The following is an 18,325-nucleotide window of genomic DNA, read 5'->3' on the forward strand; positions in this document are numbered from 1 at the left end:
ATGGGCAAAATGTGGCTAACACAAAGCAAAGCTGTGAGCAAGAGCCAGGCCCCTCCTCAGAGAACTTGGCATGAACAGGGCTGAGAGTGTAAAACACTAATTGGTAATAGGCTCAGGTGTAGAACAGTAATTGGTACTGTTCATAAGTTGAAAGCATATTATACCACCAGCTCCTTAAAAAAGACCCTGGTACCCACACTCCCCACAGATACAGACTCAGGTTCAGGAAAGGATCTAAAATGACAGCTGAAACAAAAACCAGGACTAACAAGATGGTTTATTAGATGATGAGCTTTCGTGGGCGGGTACAGAGTGATGGGTGGTATCTAAGTAGCATCAGAGGGTGGCAACCTGACACATGAGGAGTGATGTGTAACTTGTTTGTACCAGTATATAAAGTTGTGTCTTGGGGGCGGGGGGGATAGTCTTCCAATGACCTAGGGGTCCGTGGGACGTCCCACTGATTGAGTCACTCCATTGTTAGGGGTACATGTGTGTAGTGGTTCAGTATAGCCAGACAACTCTTACTGTACTTAGCTTAACAATAAACCTGGCCAGGCACCTTCGATCCTTATCTGATTTGTTGTCTTTGGGGGGCTCTTGAAGTCTGCTATGTTGATTAATGTGTAAATCAACACAGCACACATTATCGAGCACACATGCAAGCAGCCTTGTGGTTATCATCCACGGAGCCAGAAACCTGTCAGGAACTCATCTGGGGCACTCTGCCTATCTGACAACAGTAGTAATGATTCAATATTTTCAGTGAAAATTTGAATTTTCGAAGATCTATTGCTACTGTACATTATGATGAGTAAAACCAACTTTAGCATTTCCCCCTTCAAATACGTGCACATATATGTAGATTGTTTCCTTTCAGACATTGGGAAGTCCAAAGTTACTTTTTTGCAGAAGGATCTCAGTAAATCTTTGGTGATGAATGATGTCATTAGAACACAAAGCTGCAATCTGAAATGCAGCTCTCTCCTATCCATCATATATGGTTGAGGAAGTTGACATCCATCATTCATGTGGGTGGGTGGTGGGTTGTTTTGTTTTGTTTTGCTCAGAGAATGGGAAAAAGAAAAGTTTAGAGCTGATTATTTTCAGTTCCATGCATTGACAACTTGACAGTATTTACCCCCATTCAACAATAGTAGACACATACTTAAATTGAATTTTTTGAAAAGATTAAAGAGCTGCATTGCATACAAGCAGTTGTACTGAGAGATCATATGCCTTCCTTCAGAAATAATCAGTTAAGCATTATACAACAAACAGAACAAGGAATAATGTTACTACCTTGTAAAGTGCCAGAAGTAAAACTAGAGGGGTGATAGGCTCCTCAGATACAGACATATTAACTTCCCTCATGACTACTCCAGTCTTTTTTTTATTTGAAACGTCAGTGCCCTTCTCTTAAACTATTCCTCAGTACCTCTTTACCCAAAATTAACCAGCTTAGATGTTTGTCTTAGTTCATGATCATCGTTGCGTTTAATGATATTTATTACCTTCATGAATACAGTATAATACTGGCATGAACATAGGTTTGCCAATAGCCCATCTGTTTGTTGACAGGAAGAGACTTGATTTTAAGGGATATGAACTGTTCTTGTTCTGTGTAATTTTAACAGCTAACTTCCAGAAGGGCAATTAGATGAGTTTTAAGGAATTAGGATTTGTGTTCTGATTGTTACAAAATAATTTGCAGGTGTTAATGAAGAGGAAAAGGCTGCTGAACTGCAGAAAACAAAGTCTACATCACTCGTAAACAGGCTGACAGTAGATATTGTAGAAATGGAAGCTCTCCGAAAGTCTGTAGAGGATTTTTTCTGTTTTTGTTATGGTAAGCATTTAAACTAATTATTTAAAATGTGAAATAACACCCTTCTCTCGTTAATGATGATTTAGCAATCCGAGGAAGTAGGATGTTGAGTGGCTTATAGTTTCTGTTCTCAGTCTAGAGTACTGCTGAGATAATGAGCTTAATTTTTCAGTAGTGCTATTGTGTATTTAAACTAGGGATGTTAGTTATCGTATAATTGAATAGTCGTGTAACTGCACAAAATACTGTCAGTTATATGACTATTCGATAGTCCCTGAGGGCGGGACTGGCAGTCAGTGTGCTCCTGGCCCCACTCCTGGGGAGCCCTCTGTCACCTCATGCTGCTGCTTCTGTATCAGAGGCAGCAGTGAGGGATAGCTGGGGAAGCCAGTATGCGAGGGGAGCCAGTTTAAAAACCAGCTCCCCTCACAAACCAGCTGTCTGGTGCCCTGCGCTGGTGCCTCTGATAGAGCCAGCATTGGGTGGTGCCAGGTGGCACTGTGGAGTCAATGCTGGGGAGGGGGCAACCAGCTTTTAAGCCAGCTCCCCATAGCACCACCTTCTGCTATCCGCCCTTGCTGCCTTTGATATAAGAGGCAGCAAGAGGGGGGAATGCAAGTAGCCAACAGGATTAACCGATACATTTAGGCTTATCTTTTAATCATCTAGTCCAGGGGTCTCCAAACTACGGCCCGCGGGCCGGATGCGGCCCGCGAGGCCCTCTCATCCGGCCCGTGGAGACCTTTTTGTCTGGCCCCGCCTTCCGCATGCCGGTGTGACGAGGCGACCCCCGCCCGTCCCTGGGGCGCCGCCGAACGGGCCCTTCTTGCCGCGGGGGGGGGGCCCTGTCAGGGGTGTGCGGCGTGTACTCACGCCGCGCCGGGGCAGGAGAAGCGGGCCGCTCCGCTGACAAGCGGCCGCGCGGCGGCAAACGGCGCAGGGGGCGGGGGTTAGCACAGGCGGCGTTCCCCCGCCCAGACTGACAGGGCAGCCGGCCAATCAGGGGGCAGGATGGGCGGTGGTGGTAACGCCCGCCCGGCGACGTGCGGGGGAACGTGAACCCTGGCGGGAACTTTAAAAAGGTGACCCCTTCTGCCCGGGGGGGGAGGGGAGGAGTGAGCGGTGGCAAGCAGGAGGGGAGGACAGCGTGCAGAGGAAGGGGAGAGCAGGGGGAAAAGCCCCCCCCCCTTCTCAGGAGTCCAGACCCGACGGCCACCCAGACGGCAGGACCAGCCCCGGCGGGAGGGGTGGGCGTCTGGACATACGACCGTCAGCCTGACGGACGAATCAAAGGTGACCGCCCCACGGTGGGGGGAGGTAGAGGGTCACACGAGGAGGGAAAGGAAGCAGCCCAGGGCAGAACTCGTTAGAGTTGGCGGGCTGACGAGTTACGGCAGGAGCCCCGTCAGCCGGACCGGAGCCAGCTGGTTCCGTGTCCTTAGGGCCCTGGGCTGGGGCCCGTGAGTGAGGGTGGGCCCGGGCCCCCCTTTCCCTCCCCTTCAGCACTGGAGGGAGTGCATGGTCAGAGTACCGGCCGCGCTGCGACAGAGGACGCAATAGGCAACTGAAATTCCCCGTCGTGAAAGCGGCCCCCGAACTGCTGTTTGATAGTTAATGCGGCCCTCGGGCTGAAAAGTTTGGAGACCCCTGATCTAGTCGATCCCTAATCATCATTATCATCCCTAATTTAAACTCCCAAAGAGGTTGCTGTCTTACATATTTTTCACAGCACAAACATTCAGAATGTTCAATGGAGCAGCTTTCTTTTAAGCAAAAACGAAATACATAACCTAATGGTAATTCTCTGCACCATTAACAAAGCAACATGTGCTTAATTCCTGAGTTTTTGATCCATCTCTGTCCTGCCTTATCCTCCCTCCAAAGCAATTAATGGCTTGAGTCTTGTAGGGAAAGCATGTTCTTCTCCAGAGAAAGGAAGTATTGTGGTTTCTGTCTTTCTAGTTAAGGAAACATTCCATCATGTTACTCAATGGAGATCTTCGGCCCATTAGAAAGTGGCTTTGAAGGAAGTTAGATGCTGCCATCCCCCTCGAGAAGGATGGTAACAGTAATGGCAGACCATGGAGTGGGAGTGTGTACCAGAGAATAACATGATTCAGGGGAAGGAAAGGAGGATTTAAGATTTGGAAGTGAGAAGGAAAAAACACAAAAGCTTTGCTGCTTGTTGTATTTAATCATACATACTTTTTCCCCAACAATTTATTTTATTGTACAGGTAAAGCTTTAGGGAAGTCAACAGTAGTCCCTGTGCCATATGACAAGATTCAAAGGGACCAGTCTGCAGTGGCAGTGCAAGGTCTCCCGGAAGGACTTGCATTTAAACATCCAGCAAATTATGATGTGACAACATTGAAATGGATTTTGGAAAACAAATCGGGGATCTCATTCGTGATCAAAAGGTTACATTCTTTCCCTTTTATTGGTTTGTCCATTAAAAACTAATTAATATTTTTCTGTGGATACCTTAATTCTACATTCTTTTAAATTTTGTACATATGCAGTTTGGTACATGAAGATAACAGTGTTTGTGCTTAAATGTTATGCTACCAAATGCATAGTGCTATTTACTTTTTAGGTAATAGAATTTTCTTTTTGTGTTAACGCAGGCCTTTCCTAGAGCCAAAGAAACACCTAGGTAAGTGTTTGCAGTAAACAAAATATTAAAATGGTATTTAGAATGTATATTTTTATCTTCAGGTCTTTGTGGATTTGCAATGTTTTACAGTAGATGTGTTTATAGATGTCCTGTTTGGCAGAAATGCCTACATTCCAGTTAAACTTACTCCGTTCTGGAACTATTCAAGGCCAAGTGACTTTTACTAAAACTCCAGAGTGTCACTGTCAGACTAGGGATTAAGACACACAAGGTGCTCCTAGGAATGTTAGTGTATAGTCATTTAAATGGTTAACCGATAAGCCTAGCCTTACTGATTAATCCAAATAACTACATGCACACACACCCCCTCTCCCCCCCCCCCGCCCTTGCTGCCTCAGATCCGGCTTTCAAGATGGCTCCCCATGAGCACCAGATCCCACAGAGCTGCCTTGTGTCCAGGGGTAGGGGGACAGGTGGGAGCAGATACATGCAGGGAGCTGACTGTCCATGTGCCGGCTCCATGGAGCCGCCTCCCCCACCCTTCACAGAGGCAGTGAGGGGCAGGGACAGGCAGGAGTCAGTGTTCCGGGAAGTCAGCTTAAAAGCCAGATCCCCATAAGTACTGGTTTCACATGCTGCCTTCTCCCCTCTTCCTCCACCCCTGCGCTGCTGCCTCTGTATCAGAGGCAGCATTCAGCAGAGGGGAGCAGGCGGGATGCTGGTGCAGTCTCTGTTGTAGTGCTTGGGCTCTCCATGGACAGAGGTGGCTCTGTGAGGAGCTCATGCCCCCTGTGGGCAGGAGCGTGGAGTGGCGGGCGCTCCCCAGGAGTGATCTGGAGTGCACTGCACTGACTGTCAGTCCCTCCCCCCAGGGATCATCGAATAATTGTGTGACCGATAAGATTTGATGCGGTTACAGGACTATTAAACGACCTCTAACATCCTTAGTTGCTCCCTCCCAGTGCTTTGGTTAGACCACAACTATCTGCTTATTGGAGGTCATTGATCATCTGTAGAAGTGTATTTTATGACAGAGTGGACTATGCTAGTTCCAAGGAATCAATGCAAGTGGGTGTGCATGTGTGTTGGGGAACGGACTTCTTTAAGCAACAGCTGACTTGTCAGGAACCAGGATTTCATGCTAGCTTATTTAAAGGCAATATAGAGCCCAGTGTTTGTTGCTACCCATTTTGAAGGGCTACTACTGGGCTTGCATCTTGCAGCGCTCATTGCTTAGGTTCTCCATTTTGAAAACAATGTCTCCCTGCCCCCCCCCCCCCCCCCCCCAAATTAAGTCTGACTTGCAGTGCAGTGAGGAGGCACCTTTAGGCATATGGGCTGTGTCTAGACTGGCCAGTTTTTCTGGAAAATCAGACGCTTTTCCGGAAGAACTTGCCAGCTGTCTACATTGGCTGCTTGAATTTCCACAGAAGCACTGACTTCCGCAAGAAGCACTGATTTCTTTGGGACTCCCATTCAGGCAAAAGTCCCTTTTGAGCAAAGCTTTTGCGCAAAAGGGCCAGTGTAGACAGCTCAGATTTGTTTTCCGCAAAAAAGCCCCAATCGCGAAAATGACAATTGGGGCTTTTTTGCGGAAAAGCGCGTCTAGATTGGCACGGACGCTTTTCCGCAAAAATTGCTTTTGCAGAAAAGCGTCCGTGCCAATCTAGACGCTCTGTTCTGAAAAAGCTTTTAACAGAAAACTTTTCTGTTAAAAGCATTTCCGGAAAATCATGCCAATCTAGACACAGCCATAGGGTCTTGATGTAATAGAAATGGCAAATATTCCATTAATGTACAAAATTATGCTAGGGCAAAAAGTAGCTTTCAGTAAGATAAATAACTCCACAGAAATATCCATAATTTGTATTCTAATAATATTTATGTATCTAAATGCAATATAGAAACAGGGTAGCAAGATTGCCAAAACACTGCATAGTTTAATAACATAGATACATAGAATCAATTTAGTTTATGACTTCCAGTTACAATGATGAAGGGGATAGATGAAATGCTCATATTAAATAAAAAAAAATTCCAAAGTTAGAATCATAGAGCTGGAAGAGACCTCAGGAAGTCATCAAGTCCAGCCCTCTGCCCAAGGCAGGACCAGTCCCAACTAAAGTTATATTGTACTTGTTTAAATTAATGGGGATTGCCTACCTCCTAGAACTGGAAGGGACCTGGAAAGGTCATCAAGTCCAGTCCCCTGCCTTCACAGCAGGACCAAGTACCATCCCTGACAAATTTTTGCCCCAAATCCCTAAATGGCCGTCTCAAGGATTGAATTCACAACCCTGGGTTTCTTTTTAGCTATAAACAGGAAGTAAGACTCTTTTTTATAAATGTGCAAGCTCTTTAATATTGTTTACCAAAACAATATGAATTTATCTTTGTGGCATTTTAAATGTGCAATTAATGTAAATGGTGCATTAAAAAAACTAGAGTTTAATATTTTCAGGAGCACACGTGACTGTTACAGATTCTGCGTGCACAATTACACCACCCAGTGGAAGGTGAAATATGTTTTTTTCTTACTGGAAATATAGATATAGACATGTAACTGTTATCTCCTTTTTTCTGTCTCTGATAAATATGGCACCTTTTTTTTAAAGAGAGAAAATTAGAACTCTTTATAAACTTTTACAGTTTGCAGTGTTTTGTATGTGTTTTGTATGTAATAATCTTTGGATGAAATGTTGGATCAAAAATGGCACACAGTCAAGCTTCCTCTTGTTCTTGGCCATGTGGATATGTACAAATTCTTCAGAGCTCAGGGGATATCTGCTTCACTTCTGCCTACATGAATCATACAACAATAACATAATTAATATGTTATCATTCACAAATGAGCTTGTCTCATGCTGCAGTACCTCACAAGTCTGGGCACCAAGCTTATTCCTTCTCACTATCTACTATTAAATTTTATACAATTTTACCACATTCCAATGTCCGGAACAAGTTGGAACTGTGTGGATCTCTTGCCTTTTACTAGGGATTTCCATGGAGAGGGAAATTAATGAATGTAAACGTATGTTGCAAAATGCAAATTTTTGTAGAATTATGTGCTTCTGACTACACATTTTACTAAAAATAATGCAATTCTATTGAATGTGGCTTAAGTCAAGGAATACAGGCAGTCCCCGGGTTATGTACAAGATAGGGACTGTAGGTTTGTTAAATTGAATTTGTATGTAAGTCGGAACTGGCGTCCTGGAATCAGCCGCTGATCAGTTTCAGCAGCGGCTGAATCAGGACGCCTGGGACAGAGCAGCTGGGGCGCTGCTGGGTAGGTCCCCGCAGCGCCGCACCTCAGCGCTGCGGGGACCAACCCGGCAGCACCCCAGCTGCTCTACCCCAGGTGTCCCCAAGTCAGCCACTGCTGAAACTGACCAGCGGCTGATTCCAGGAGGCCCGGGGCAGAGCAACTCTGCCTTGGGCTTCCTGTAGTCAGCCGCTGGTCAGTTTCATCAGCGGCTGACTTGGGGACGCCTGGGGTAGAGCAGCTGGGCTGCTGCCGCGTTGGTCCCGCAGCGCCGCTCCTCGGCGCTACTGGACCAACCCGGCAGCGCCCCAGCTGCTCTACCCCAGGCATCGCGAGAAAAGCCTGGTCTGCTGGGTGAGGGGAGGGGGGTGGGGCGCATTAGCTGCGCTCCCCCCCCCCCCCCCCCCCCAGCAGACCAGGGAGACGCAGGCGGCGGGACCGTGGCGCGTCTGGGCAGTCCCACTTCCCGTGTCCTCCGCGGCTTTACTCCGCGTCTCCCTGGTCTGCTGGGGGGGGGGGCCCCCAGCAGACTAGGGAGACGCGGAGCAGCTTTTCTCGCCCTGGAGGTCGCGGGTGGTGGGACCGCGGCGCGTCTGGGCAGTCCCGCCGCCCGCATCCTCCGGGGCGAGAAAAGCCCCGTTCGTAACTGTGGATCCGACATAAGTCGGATCCGCGTAAATCGGGGACTGCCTGTACATGATATTGAAAGCCACATAATATACTTGACAATAGCTACAGCATAGTACTGTAAATTTTTTCTCTCTAGCTTTGAAGTGATATTAAGCAGTTATTGTTAGATAATGCAAGCACTTCAGAGAGTTCTATAAGCATGTTATTGATTCTTTTAAAATTTTTGTCATTTTCCCCACCTTTAGTTGTCCTCCTGTCCAAGTAAAAACAGAACCAAATGAGGATTCTGGTATGTAGCTTTGTTTTGTACTATTTTGTAAAACATTCTGAGTAAGCACCCTTAATTTCAAGTGTTTAAATTTTAGATTGTGGTAGACAGTGCCATCAGAAAAGCATTAATAGCATCATGCAATAAATAAATAAACCCCTACCTCTATTTAACCAAATTATAGCCTCTTAATGGCTAAATATTAAATAATTTAATTTAAAAAAACTATCCATTTTGATTACTGAAAAATAACATTTTTATTAATATTATACACGATCTTAGATATAATTTTATAGGCCTTGTGAGCTATGATATTCAGTCTTAAAGTATAGCTTAATATCCCTTTCTGTTTATAGTAGATGGTATAAACACGCAGATGCTATGTAGATAAATGCGTTTTAGTTCATTTAACACATATAAAGAGTCAATGGGCACTCTTGTTTTTGTAAAGTGACAAGTCATGAAGAGCCTGAAATGAAGAAAAGTCAAATCTTTGCTGCATATTGTGCAAGAACATTTGCAGCATTATTAATACTGTTCTGTAGATGCTGGGGGTACGTCTAGACTACATGGCTCCGTCGACGGAGCCATGTAGATTTGTTTGTCCAGCAAAGGAAAATGAAGCCGCGATTTAAATAATCGCGGCTTCATTTAAATTTGAATGGCTGCTGCGCTGAGCCGACAAACAGCTGATCAGCTGTTTGTCGGCTCTGTGCACTAGTCTGGACGCTCCCTTGTCGACATGAAAGCCCTTTATCATCGACCTCCCCAGTAAACCTCATCCTACGAGGCAAAACCGGGAGGTTGATAAAGGGCTTTCAGGTCGGCACGAGAGCGTCCAGACTACCGCGCTGAGCCAACAAACAGTTGATCAGCTGTTTGTCGGCTCAGCGCAGCAGCCATTTAAATTTAAATGAAGCCGGGATTATTTAAATCGCGGCTTCATTTCCCTCTGTCGATCAGCCTAATCAACATGGCTCCATCGATGGAGCCATGTAGTTTAGACACACACTTAGGTTGGTAATCTTCTGCTAGTCAAAATGTTTTGAAAACCAATTTGCTGAAATGCTGAACGCATTGTTTAGTGGACCGTAGACCAGTTCAAGGTCTTAGAGTGCTGCTGTCCACAGCAAAATGACTCAGTTCCAGGAATCCCTAGATTTCAACTGAATTCGAGTGTGTTCGGGGTGGGGACAGGGAGGTTCAAAACTTTGATTGCTGGTTGTGTGCAAGAAGGGATGAGCCCATCTTGACTTTTTGGAGACAAGGTTGAGTTTGCAAGACTAAAAAGTTTGAAAAAACAAATGGGTAAACTGAGCTTATTTGATAGGAAGTTTGAGCTAAAATAAACCTTGAACCCCATTATGCCATTTAAAAAGAAAAGTATCTTACCACAATACTTCAAACTGGTTGCTTCTCTTTATGAAAAGAAGACAAGTCTGAATTTTGTTTTAGAATTCTTTATTATGAATCTGCATATGTGATTGGCGACTTTTTGGTTGCTTCTGCAGGAATTTCACTTGAGATGGTAACCGTAAAGGAGGAATCGGAAGATCCTGACTACTATCAGTATAATATTCCAGGTAATATTAGTTTACATATATTTTGTCACATAAGATGTTCTGAGTGTGATAACGGCTGTTTTTTTCCTGTTTTTAGATACATTGCAATTGTTTAAACTAGATTTACTTTTTCTGATACAAAGCCTTCATGCTGGCAACCATTTAATTAATTCTCAATGAAGCAATTAGGCATACAGCTACCACAGGAGATTTGGGGAGAGCGGAGGGATGGGTTGAGGATAAATGACATAGATCACCATAAGTAAGCTAGTAATAAGTAACTACATTGAACTGTTAGACTTGTGAAAGAACCCTTCAAAATGTATTTTGCTTTGGTGATGTGCTAGCAAAATGTATCCCCAGCGACAATTTATCGTCTTTTGACTGGCAGTATGCTAAAGGCTGTTTGGCTCAAAGCTGCTTCTTATCCTAACAAATAAATTGTATAAAATGGGTTTCATTTTTAAATTGCAAAAATATGAGTAAATTGACATTTTCATTGATTGGTATTTGTAATGGTCCAATTTTTATTTTGTTTTCTGAATTTTCAGTTTGTATATGTATAATTTACACTTTTTGATGGGGTGGGGAAATTCACCATGAGACGCAGAATTAAATTTGTTTTTTGTAAAACTTTAGATCCATAATATTGATGTATAAAGTAGTGTTATAGATATTGGCAAGATATTAGCGACAAAGGCAGATGCGGTAATATTTTCTATTTCACCAATTCCTGGTAAAAGTTATCTTGAAAGATTTAAATTTGCAGCTGAGAGAAATTCGGGGGGGGGGGGGGAGATCAGATAGTCATTTCAGCCAATCCACTCACCCTTTAGTCCCAGCGCTGGACAGCAGGTGGGGAAGAGAGCCCAGGCAGGCAGTGCGGACTCTGCTGGCCCCCCAAGGAGCAGCTGCTGACTGACCAGCGTGGCCCCCGCCACCAGAGGCAGCCCCAGAGAGCCACTAGTGGCAGAGCAGCACAGCTGGCACTGTGCAGGCACACAGCCCCATGCTCCCAGGGAGCAACCTCCTGCAGAGCAGCGCTGCCCTGGGGAGCTGCTGCCACTCGGGGAGCTGCTGCCACTCGGGGAGCTGCTGCCACTCAGGCAGCGTCACCCTCACTACCACATGCAGCCCTGGCTACCTGTCCGCTGTCTGGAAAGTACTTCCCTCATGTGTGGCCCCGGTGAAGCACCCCACCTCTCTGCCCTGAACCTTCCACCTCTTTCCCTGACTCTTGCACCCTTTTCTCCCTGCCTGGAACCCCATTGTGTAAATAAAACATGTACATTTTCCTTTTAATTAAAAATAAACAAAAATAATTACTACTGTTAAGGACCAGAGCAATGCCAGATACATCTGCTAGTCTGACTATATTTTAAGAATCAGTATTGAAACAGACTTCCTAACTACCCTAATCATAGAATCATAGAATACTAGGACTGGAAGGGACCTCAAGAGGTCATCGAGTCCAGTCCCCTGCCCTCATGGTAGGTCCAAAACTGTCTAGACCATCCTTGATAGACATTTATCTAACCTACTCTTAAATATCTCCAGAGATGGAGATTCCACAACCTCCTTGAGCAATTTATTCCAGTGTTTGATCACCCTGACAGTTAGCAACTTTTTCCTAATGTCCAACCTAAACCTCCCTTGCTGCAGTTTTAAGCCCATTGCTTCTTGTTCTATCCTCAGAGGCCAAGATGAACAAGTTTTCTCCTTCCTCCTTATGACACCCTTTTAGCTACCTGAAAACTGCTATCATGTCCCCCCTCAATCTTCTCTCTTCTAAACTAAACAAACCCAATTCTTTCAGCCTTCCTTCATAGGTCATGTTTTCTAGACCTTTAATCATTCTTGTTGCTCTTCTCTGGACCCTCTCCAATTTCTCCACATCCTTCTTGAAATGCGGTGCCCAGAACTGGACACAATACTCCAACTGAGGCCTAACTAGCGCAGAGTAGAGTGGAAGAATGACTTCTCATGTCTTGTTCACAACACACCTGTTAATGCATCCCAGAATCATGTTTGCTTTTTTTGCAACAACATTACACTGCTGACTCATATTCAGCTTGTCCACCATAACCCCTAGATCCCTTTCTGCCATGCTCCTTCCTAGACAGTCGCTTCCCTTTCTGTATGTATGAAACCGATTGTTCCTTCCTAAGTGGAGCGCTTTGCATTTTTCTTTATTAAACTTCATCCTGTTTAATCACTGTGTCACCTTAGATATATAGCAACATAGTGGTGCATTGTGTATGCATGAGTTAGGGAAATACCATATATTCAGTAACTCCGCCAAGGACTGAGTAAAAGAACTAGGGCAAATTCCCTTCTCCTTGCAAAAAAAAGCAAAACAAATAAAAATGTTAACACTCTAAAATAGTATATCTTCAGCAGTATTGTTTGGTGAAAAGGAAATGATGGTAACATTTGTCTTTACATAAAAATAACAAAACATAAAATTAGTGCTTATTGTATTAGTCTTATGGAAGCTAATAACTAAATTGGTTGTTATGCTGTTCTTCCTTAATTTTTTGAATGAATTTTTGAGCACTAATGAAAATATGGAATTAACCACACTATCTGAAGTCTGGCTAAGAACACACCTGTTACTGAAGTCAGAAAATATTTCTCAACAAAGGTGGTCCCCATGCATTTAATGGTGTTTGTTTTAATGCATTTCTTTTTAAACTTCTGGTTTTTATTTAGATTTGAACCTATCTCTGATTCAAGCACTAATTTATTATTTGTTTCACTACACTGACTTGCCTTCTCAGTTTTTCTGGTGCCAACACTTGGCTTATAGAACTGGAAGGAACGTCGAAACGTCAAGTCCAGTCCCCTGCTCTCAAGGCAGGATTAAGCACCATCTAGATCATCCCTAACAGATGTTTGTCTAAACTGCTCTTAAAAATCTCCAATAATGGAGATTCCACAACTGACCTAGGCAATTTACTCGAGTGTTTAACCACCCTGACAGGAAACTTTTCCTAATGTCCAACCTAAACCTTCCATGCTGCAATTTAAGCCCATTGCTGCTTGTTCTATCATCAGAGGTTGAGGAGAATAATTTTTCTTCCTCCACCTTTTGGTAATTGAAAGCTGTTATCTCCTTGGTCATCTCTTTTCCAAACAAAACAAACCCAATTCTTTCAATCTTCTTTTATAAGTGATGTTTTCTAGACCTTTAATCGTATTTGTTGCTCTTCTCTGGACTTTTTCCAATTTCTCCACATCTTTCCTGAAATATGGTGCCTAGAACTGGATGTAATAATCCAGTTGAGGCTTAATCAGCACAGAGTGGAATGGAAGAATTACTTCTTGTTTCTTTCTTACAGCACTCCTGTTGATACAGTCTAGTATGGTGGCTTGGTTTTGTTTTGCAACTGTGTCACACTATTGATTTGTGGTCCATTATGACCCCTAGATCCCTTTCTGCAATACTCCTTCCTTAACAGTCATTTCCCATTTTATATGTGTGCAACTGTGGTTGTTCCTTTTAAGTAGAATCATTTTCATTTGTCCTCGAATTTCGTCTTATTTACTTCAAACCCTTTCTCCAGTTGGCGTAGGTAATGTTGAATTATAATCCTGTCCTCAACAACACATGCACCCCATCCCAATTTATTAGAATCCACACCTTTATAAGTTTACTCGCCTGTGTGATTCCCACTCATCTGTGTGATTCAAAGTGGCGGCTGCGGGGAGCCCAGGGTCAGCTGGGGAGTCCCCCACTGATCCCAGGCTCCATGGCTTTGAAATACACAAGAACCCCTGCTGGGGACTCTTGTGCATTTCAAAGAAGGCACCTGCATGCATCCCAGAATCAGTGGGACTTCCCGCTGGCCCCGGGCTGTACGCAGAGTTCTGCATTTCTCCTTTGAAATGTACAGGAGCCCCAGCGGAGGCTCTAGTATGTTTCAAAGGAAGAATGTGGAAGTGCCTATTGACTAGTCACTGGAAATTCCATTGACTAGTCAACCACATTTTAACATCCTTATTCAGGACCCATGACAAGAAAGGATTTGGAGAAAAGAATCCTAGAAGGAGGATTCAGTTTCAGTTCATATAATTATTTTGAAATTATTATTTTGGTAATAAACCAGATTCCAGGAGGGGAGTGACTTTTGCTGTACAATGGGTATGTAGCTCTTATGTGGGGTAGGGTTTGGACCTCACCTGTTTACAGGTCATATCATCTACATGTTTTGTTAGTTTTTAAAGTGCTTACAGACTGTTGTTGTGGTTTTTTAAAGTTTATTCAGAATAGTAATGGTTCACAACTGAGTTATGGATAGCTGTTATGTCACACGGATTTAAGAAACCTGGGACTAGACAAGGCCTTTTTTCTAATGAATTCTTATTGATGCTTGAATAGTTTCACCGCCAGTAGTCAAATCTGTTATAACCAGTGATTGTTACTCATGTGAAGAGGTTGCAGAATTGTCTTAGATATCCCCATGTAAATTGGTGGAAGTCCTTGGCTAGTTCCAGGAAAGGGCTACCTCCTCAACTGTATAATTAGAAAATGTTTTGATGCTGACATATAATATAGAATATAAAAATCATGCACCCATCAGTCTCTTGCTTCATGTTATAGTAATTTTCAAACACTTTTGAGAATAGACCCTTTGGAATTGTCTAATCATGTTAAATGGAACTATCCCAAACCACTAAAAGATACAAATGAGTAATCATAATTGTGTTAAAGTAATTCCAGTAGACTTGCTCTTCTGAGTATGCCTTTTCCTGTGCATATTTTTAGTTAACTAAAACATTGAAGAGATCTGTTATCAGTAAAACAGTATTGAATTTGATCATTTTCTTAATATGTATATAAAAAGCTATCCTAAAATGTTTCTACTGCTTGACAAACTGCTACATTTTTTCAACTGTAATACTATTAATGTTAAAAGTATAGTGCAGTGTTTCTCAACCAGTGGTACAAGTACTTGAGAGAAATCTGGGGGGTACATCAACACAACTAAAATTTGAAGAAAATGGAGTTTTTGTTTTAAGTTTTACAGCATTTTATTATTTTTGTGCTTTTTACACCCAAAAATTTCATTACCCACCCTGCTACGATTAAGTTGTTTAAACAAATGTGTTGCAATGGTAGAAAAAAAAGTTGTGTGTCTGAAAACTGTAGGTACTGGGGATATTTATATATATTTTTTTTTGTAAATTGGGTACTTTATTAAAAAAAAGGTTGAGAAACACTGGTATACTGTACTTTGAAACCTGCCTCTAAACAGCTACAGTTTCTAAGAGTGGATTTGACATCTTGTGAATTGTATTAGCAAATGAGTTTAGGAATGAAGTGAGACACTAAACAAATACTCAGTCTCTAAATCTAGATAGCCTAAGAATATTACTGTGTGCAACACTTGTATTCATTTTGTGTGTTCATATGAGAGCTAGTAACCTTTTATTTATTCAATGTGAAGCCATTTGTGCTATAAGTAAAACTGTCCTATGTTAAAACAAAACATGCATTTTATCTTTTCAGTTGAACTGAAGGAGTTTGCTGTTCAGTTTAAGTGTCATTTGAATGGTTGCATATTGATTATTATGAAAACTTTTCTCAAGGAGGCAGCACTAATGTTGTTTTCAAAAAGGCTATTTAAAAGCCGGTAAATTTTAGTGTCATGTTGGCAGCCTCATTGTATGTAGAAGTCACATAATCATAGGAACTCACCAGGAATGGCATAATTTAACAGCTCAAAGAGTATATTTAAAGAATAAACACTATGAAAGTTGGCATTCACTTATTAAAAATAGTTCAGGAAATGCATATGTTTTTCTTTTCATAGCCATTTTAAATTTCTCTGCTGAATTTAGTCTTAAGTCTCAATTTTTGCCATGGAATCCAGGTGTAGATGCCAGTAATGAGCTGCATGGAGCCAATTGCTGTACAATACTCTTACATTCAGTTCACTAATTGTGGGCTAACATCTTCATACACTTATTGAATCGACTGTACCGCAATCATAATTTTATTGTGATACAGGTCAAACCTCTCTAATTATACACCCTCGGGATCCGACTGGTACCGAACCAGAGAATTTGCCATGGGAGATCAATATTGTGTAACAGCATTACCAACACTTCCACTGCTTCCTGGGCTCCTAGAAGACATTTGGGGTAAATTTGTGCTGAATAACAACACAGAACACAGAGAGCCAGGACTGGTGGCTGTAAACGAACTTTACAGGACCATGGGGAACTTGGCTACACCCATGAGAAGTGGACATCTACTAACTAAAATCATGTCAGGCCACAGATAGTGCCAAACTATGGAATCCATTGGTATGCTTAATAAAAGGAGATGGGTTAACACACATTTAGTGGCTGAAAAAGTAAATTTGACTGTGAAATACATTTTTAAACACTTATTTTTGTGTCCCCAAAGCAGGCCCTTCAGAAACTTCAGAAATTGATGAAAAAATTGCTCTTGCGAAGTCTTATACAGGTATGTTTTCAATTCTGTTTCTCTTAGCAATATTTTCTTACAGCACAGTTGGTATGTAAGTGCATGAGTTCTGATTCTCAAGACTCTACAGTTCCGACCTTGGTATGAGACACGAGTGAGATCAGTGATCTAAATTTTCAAAAGGGACAAGAAGTGTTATGTGCCTACATTTTTGGGTGCTCAATTTAAAATACAATAAAAGGGGACCCTGACTTTTTCAGAAGTGCTCTGTCATCTAAATCTACTCTCTTAACATCAGGTCCTTTCAAGTCAAATTCTGAAGCATCAAAAGTTACTAGCCATTCTTGAAAATTTAGGTCTTATTTCCATTGCCATTTGGTTTGTAAAATTATGCTTTTAATAACCCTCTTTGCATGCCACATTTCAAATTGTATTCTTCACAAAAGTGTTGTATGTTAGAGTTGGGAGGAAGAAAGCAGGGGGAAGGAACAGTTTTTAACAAGAATCATGTTTGGGTGTGGTATGGTGAAGGAAGATAGTTCTTTGCAGAATTTGAAAATCTGGTGATATGTTGCGGCCTAAACTCGACTTGCCCCTCCCCAGCAGCGTGTGTGACGCCCATTTACAAATATTTTTTTAAAAAAACCACCTAATTTGCATCTCCAGCCCAGACACTTCTGTATAAAGGTCAGAATGCTCTGTTTGTGAATTTTTGAGATTCAGAAATTGAGGTGCATCTTTTCAGTTCATGTGGATTTCAGATATTTATAGTTTTGAACTTGTCTTATTAAAATACTTGTTTTGACTAATGTTAACACAAGTTACTCTGTATTTTTATTATGGTATATTTTACTTTATATTTATCTAAGGAAGCCACCAGGGTTCCGATTGCAGTGAAGGAACAGATGTGGAAATACCGGTAGAAGGTTAGAGATATGAAACTTTTTTCATGAAAATGAGTTAACGGCATTGAAAAGAAATTTATTTTTTAAATAAACATTTGAAAACTTTGAAACTTCAGTACATTGAAACTGTACATTATCTCCTCAACTAGTCTTGCACATGGATGGCTGATTATTTTTTCGTTCCTAATCATGACCCTGAATGACATTTTGTGATGGAAGTGATTATTCTTTTAAATCATGAATTGCATTTGTCAGGTGCTCATCACCATGATGTGTAAGCGCTATTACATGAATCCAGAAATATGATCTTCCAACCAGTTTTGTTTCACCTCAAATCATAAACTCATGGGTTTAGTGCGCAAGTTATGGTGGCAACAATACTCATTGTTACAGTCTTCATTATTTGAATTTCAAAGGTGCCTATCACATAGCGTGTAGATAGCATTGCATAAATTTAGAAGTGCATTAGGTCCCTCAAAAAGAATAAATTTTCTGCTCTTTTGATGTGCATTAATAAAACTAATTGCATGGGAGGAAATAATCAGGGAGTATTGCTTCCCCAAGGAAATATCATGACCACTTTGACACTTAATTGTTGAGAGTCAGAAGAAAGAAATAAGAGTTACAGGGCAACTAGAAAGGTATAAGACCAAGTTTCAGCCTTATCTTTGACAGTACTGAATTCCATAACTATAGACCAGCCACTAAGAATGCCTGATCTAGGCCTCTGCTTGTTTAAGTCTGAGCTCTATTTTCCATGTTGTTCTTGAATTTTTTTCTTTTATAAAATGAGAACTAATTAATTGAAAGTTGC

General features: G+C 42.2%; 1 protein-coding gene across 2 annotated transcripts in view; it reads left to right on the top strand.

Moving 5' to 3' along the window:
- The window catches only part of GTF2I (general transcription factor IIi), a 110,845-nt gene that overhangs the window by 34,852 nt on the left and 57,668 nt on the right, over positions 1-18,325 (top strand). The window contains exons 4-11 of one of the 2 annotated variants that reach the window (XM_075904292.2): positions 1,715-1,849; positions 4,065-4,248; positions 4,456-4,484; positions 6,907-6,961; positions 8,586-8,629; positions 10,120-10,191; positions 16,586-16,645; positions 17,476-17,532. In XM_075904292.2, coding sequence (XP_075760407.1) covers positions 1,715-1,849; positions 4,065-4,248; positions 4,456-4,484; positions 6,907-6,961; positions 8,586-8,629; positions 10,120-10,191; positions 16,586-16,645; positions 17,476-17,532 — 636 coding nt within the window. The remainder of the gene's footprint in view (positions 1-1,714; positions 1,850-4,064; positions 4,249-4,455; positions 4,485-6,906; positions 6,962-8,585; positions 8,630-10,119; positions 10,192-16,585; positions 16,646-17,475; positions 17,533-18,325) is intronic. The other variant, XM_075904293.2, reaches the window with a different exon arrangement.

Source organism: Pelodiscus sinensis, chromosome 21, assembly GCF_052426305.1.
Source record: "Pelodiscus sinensis isolate ZL-2025 chromosome 21, ASM5242630v1, whole genome shotgun sequence".
Classification (NCBI taxonomy): domain Eukaryota; kingdom Metazoa; phylum Chordata; order Testudines; family Trionychidae; genus Pelodiscus; species Pelodiscus sinensis.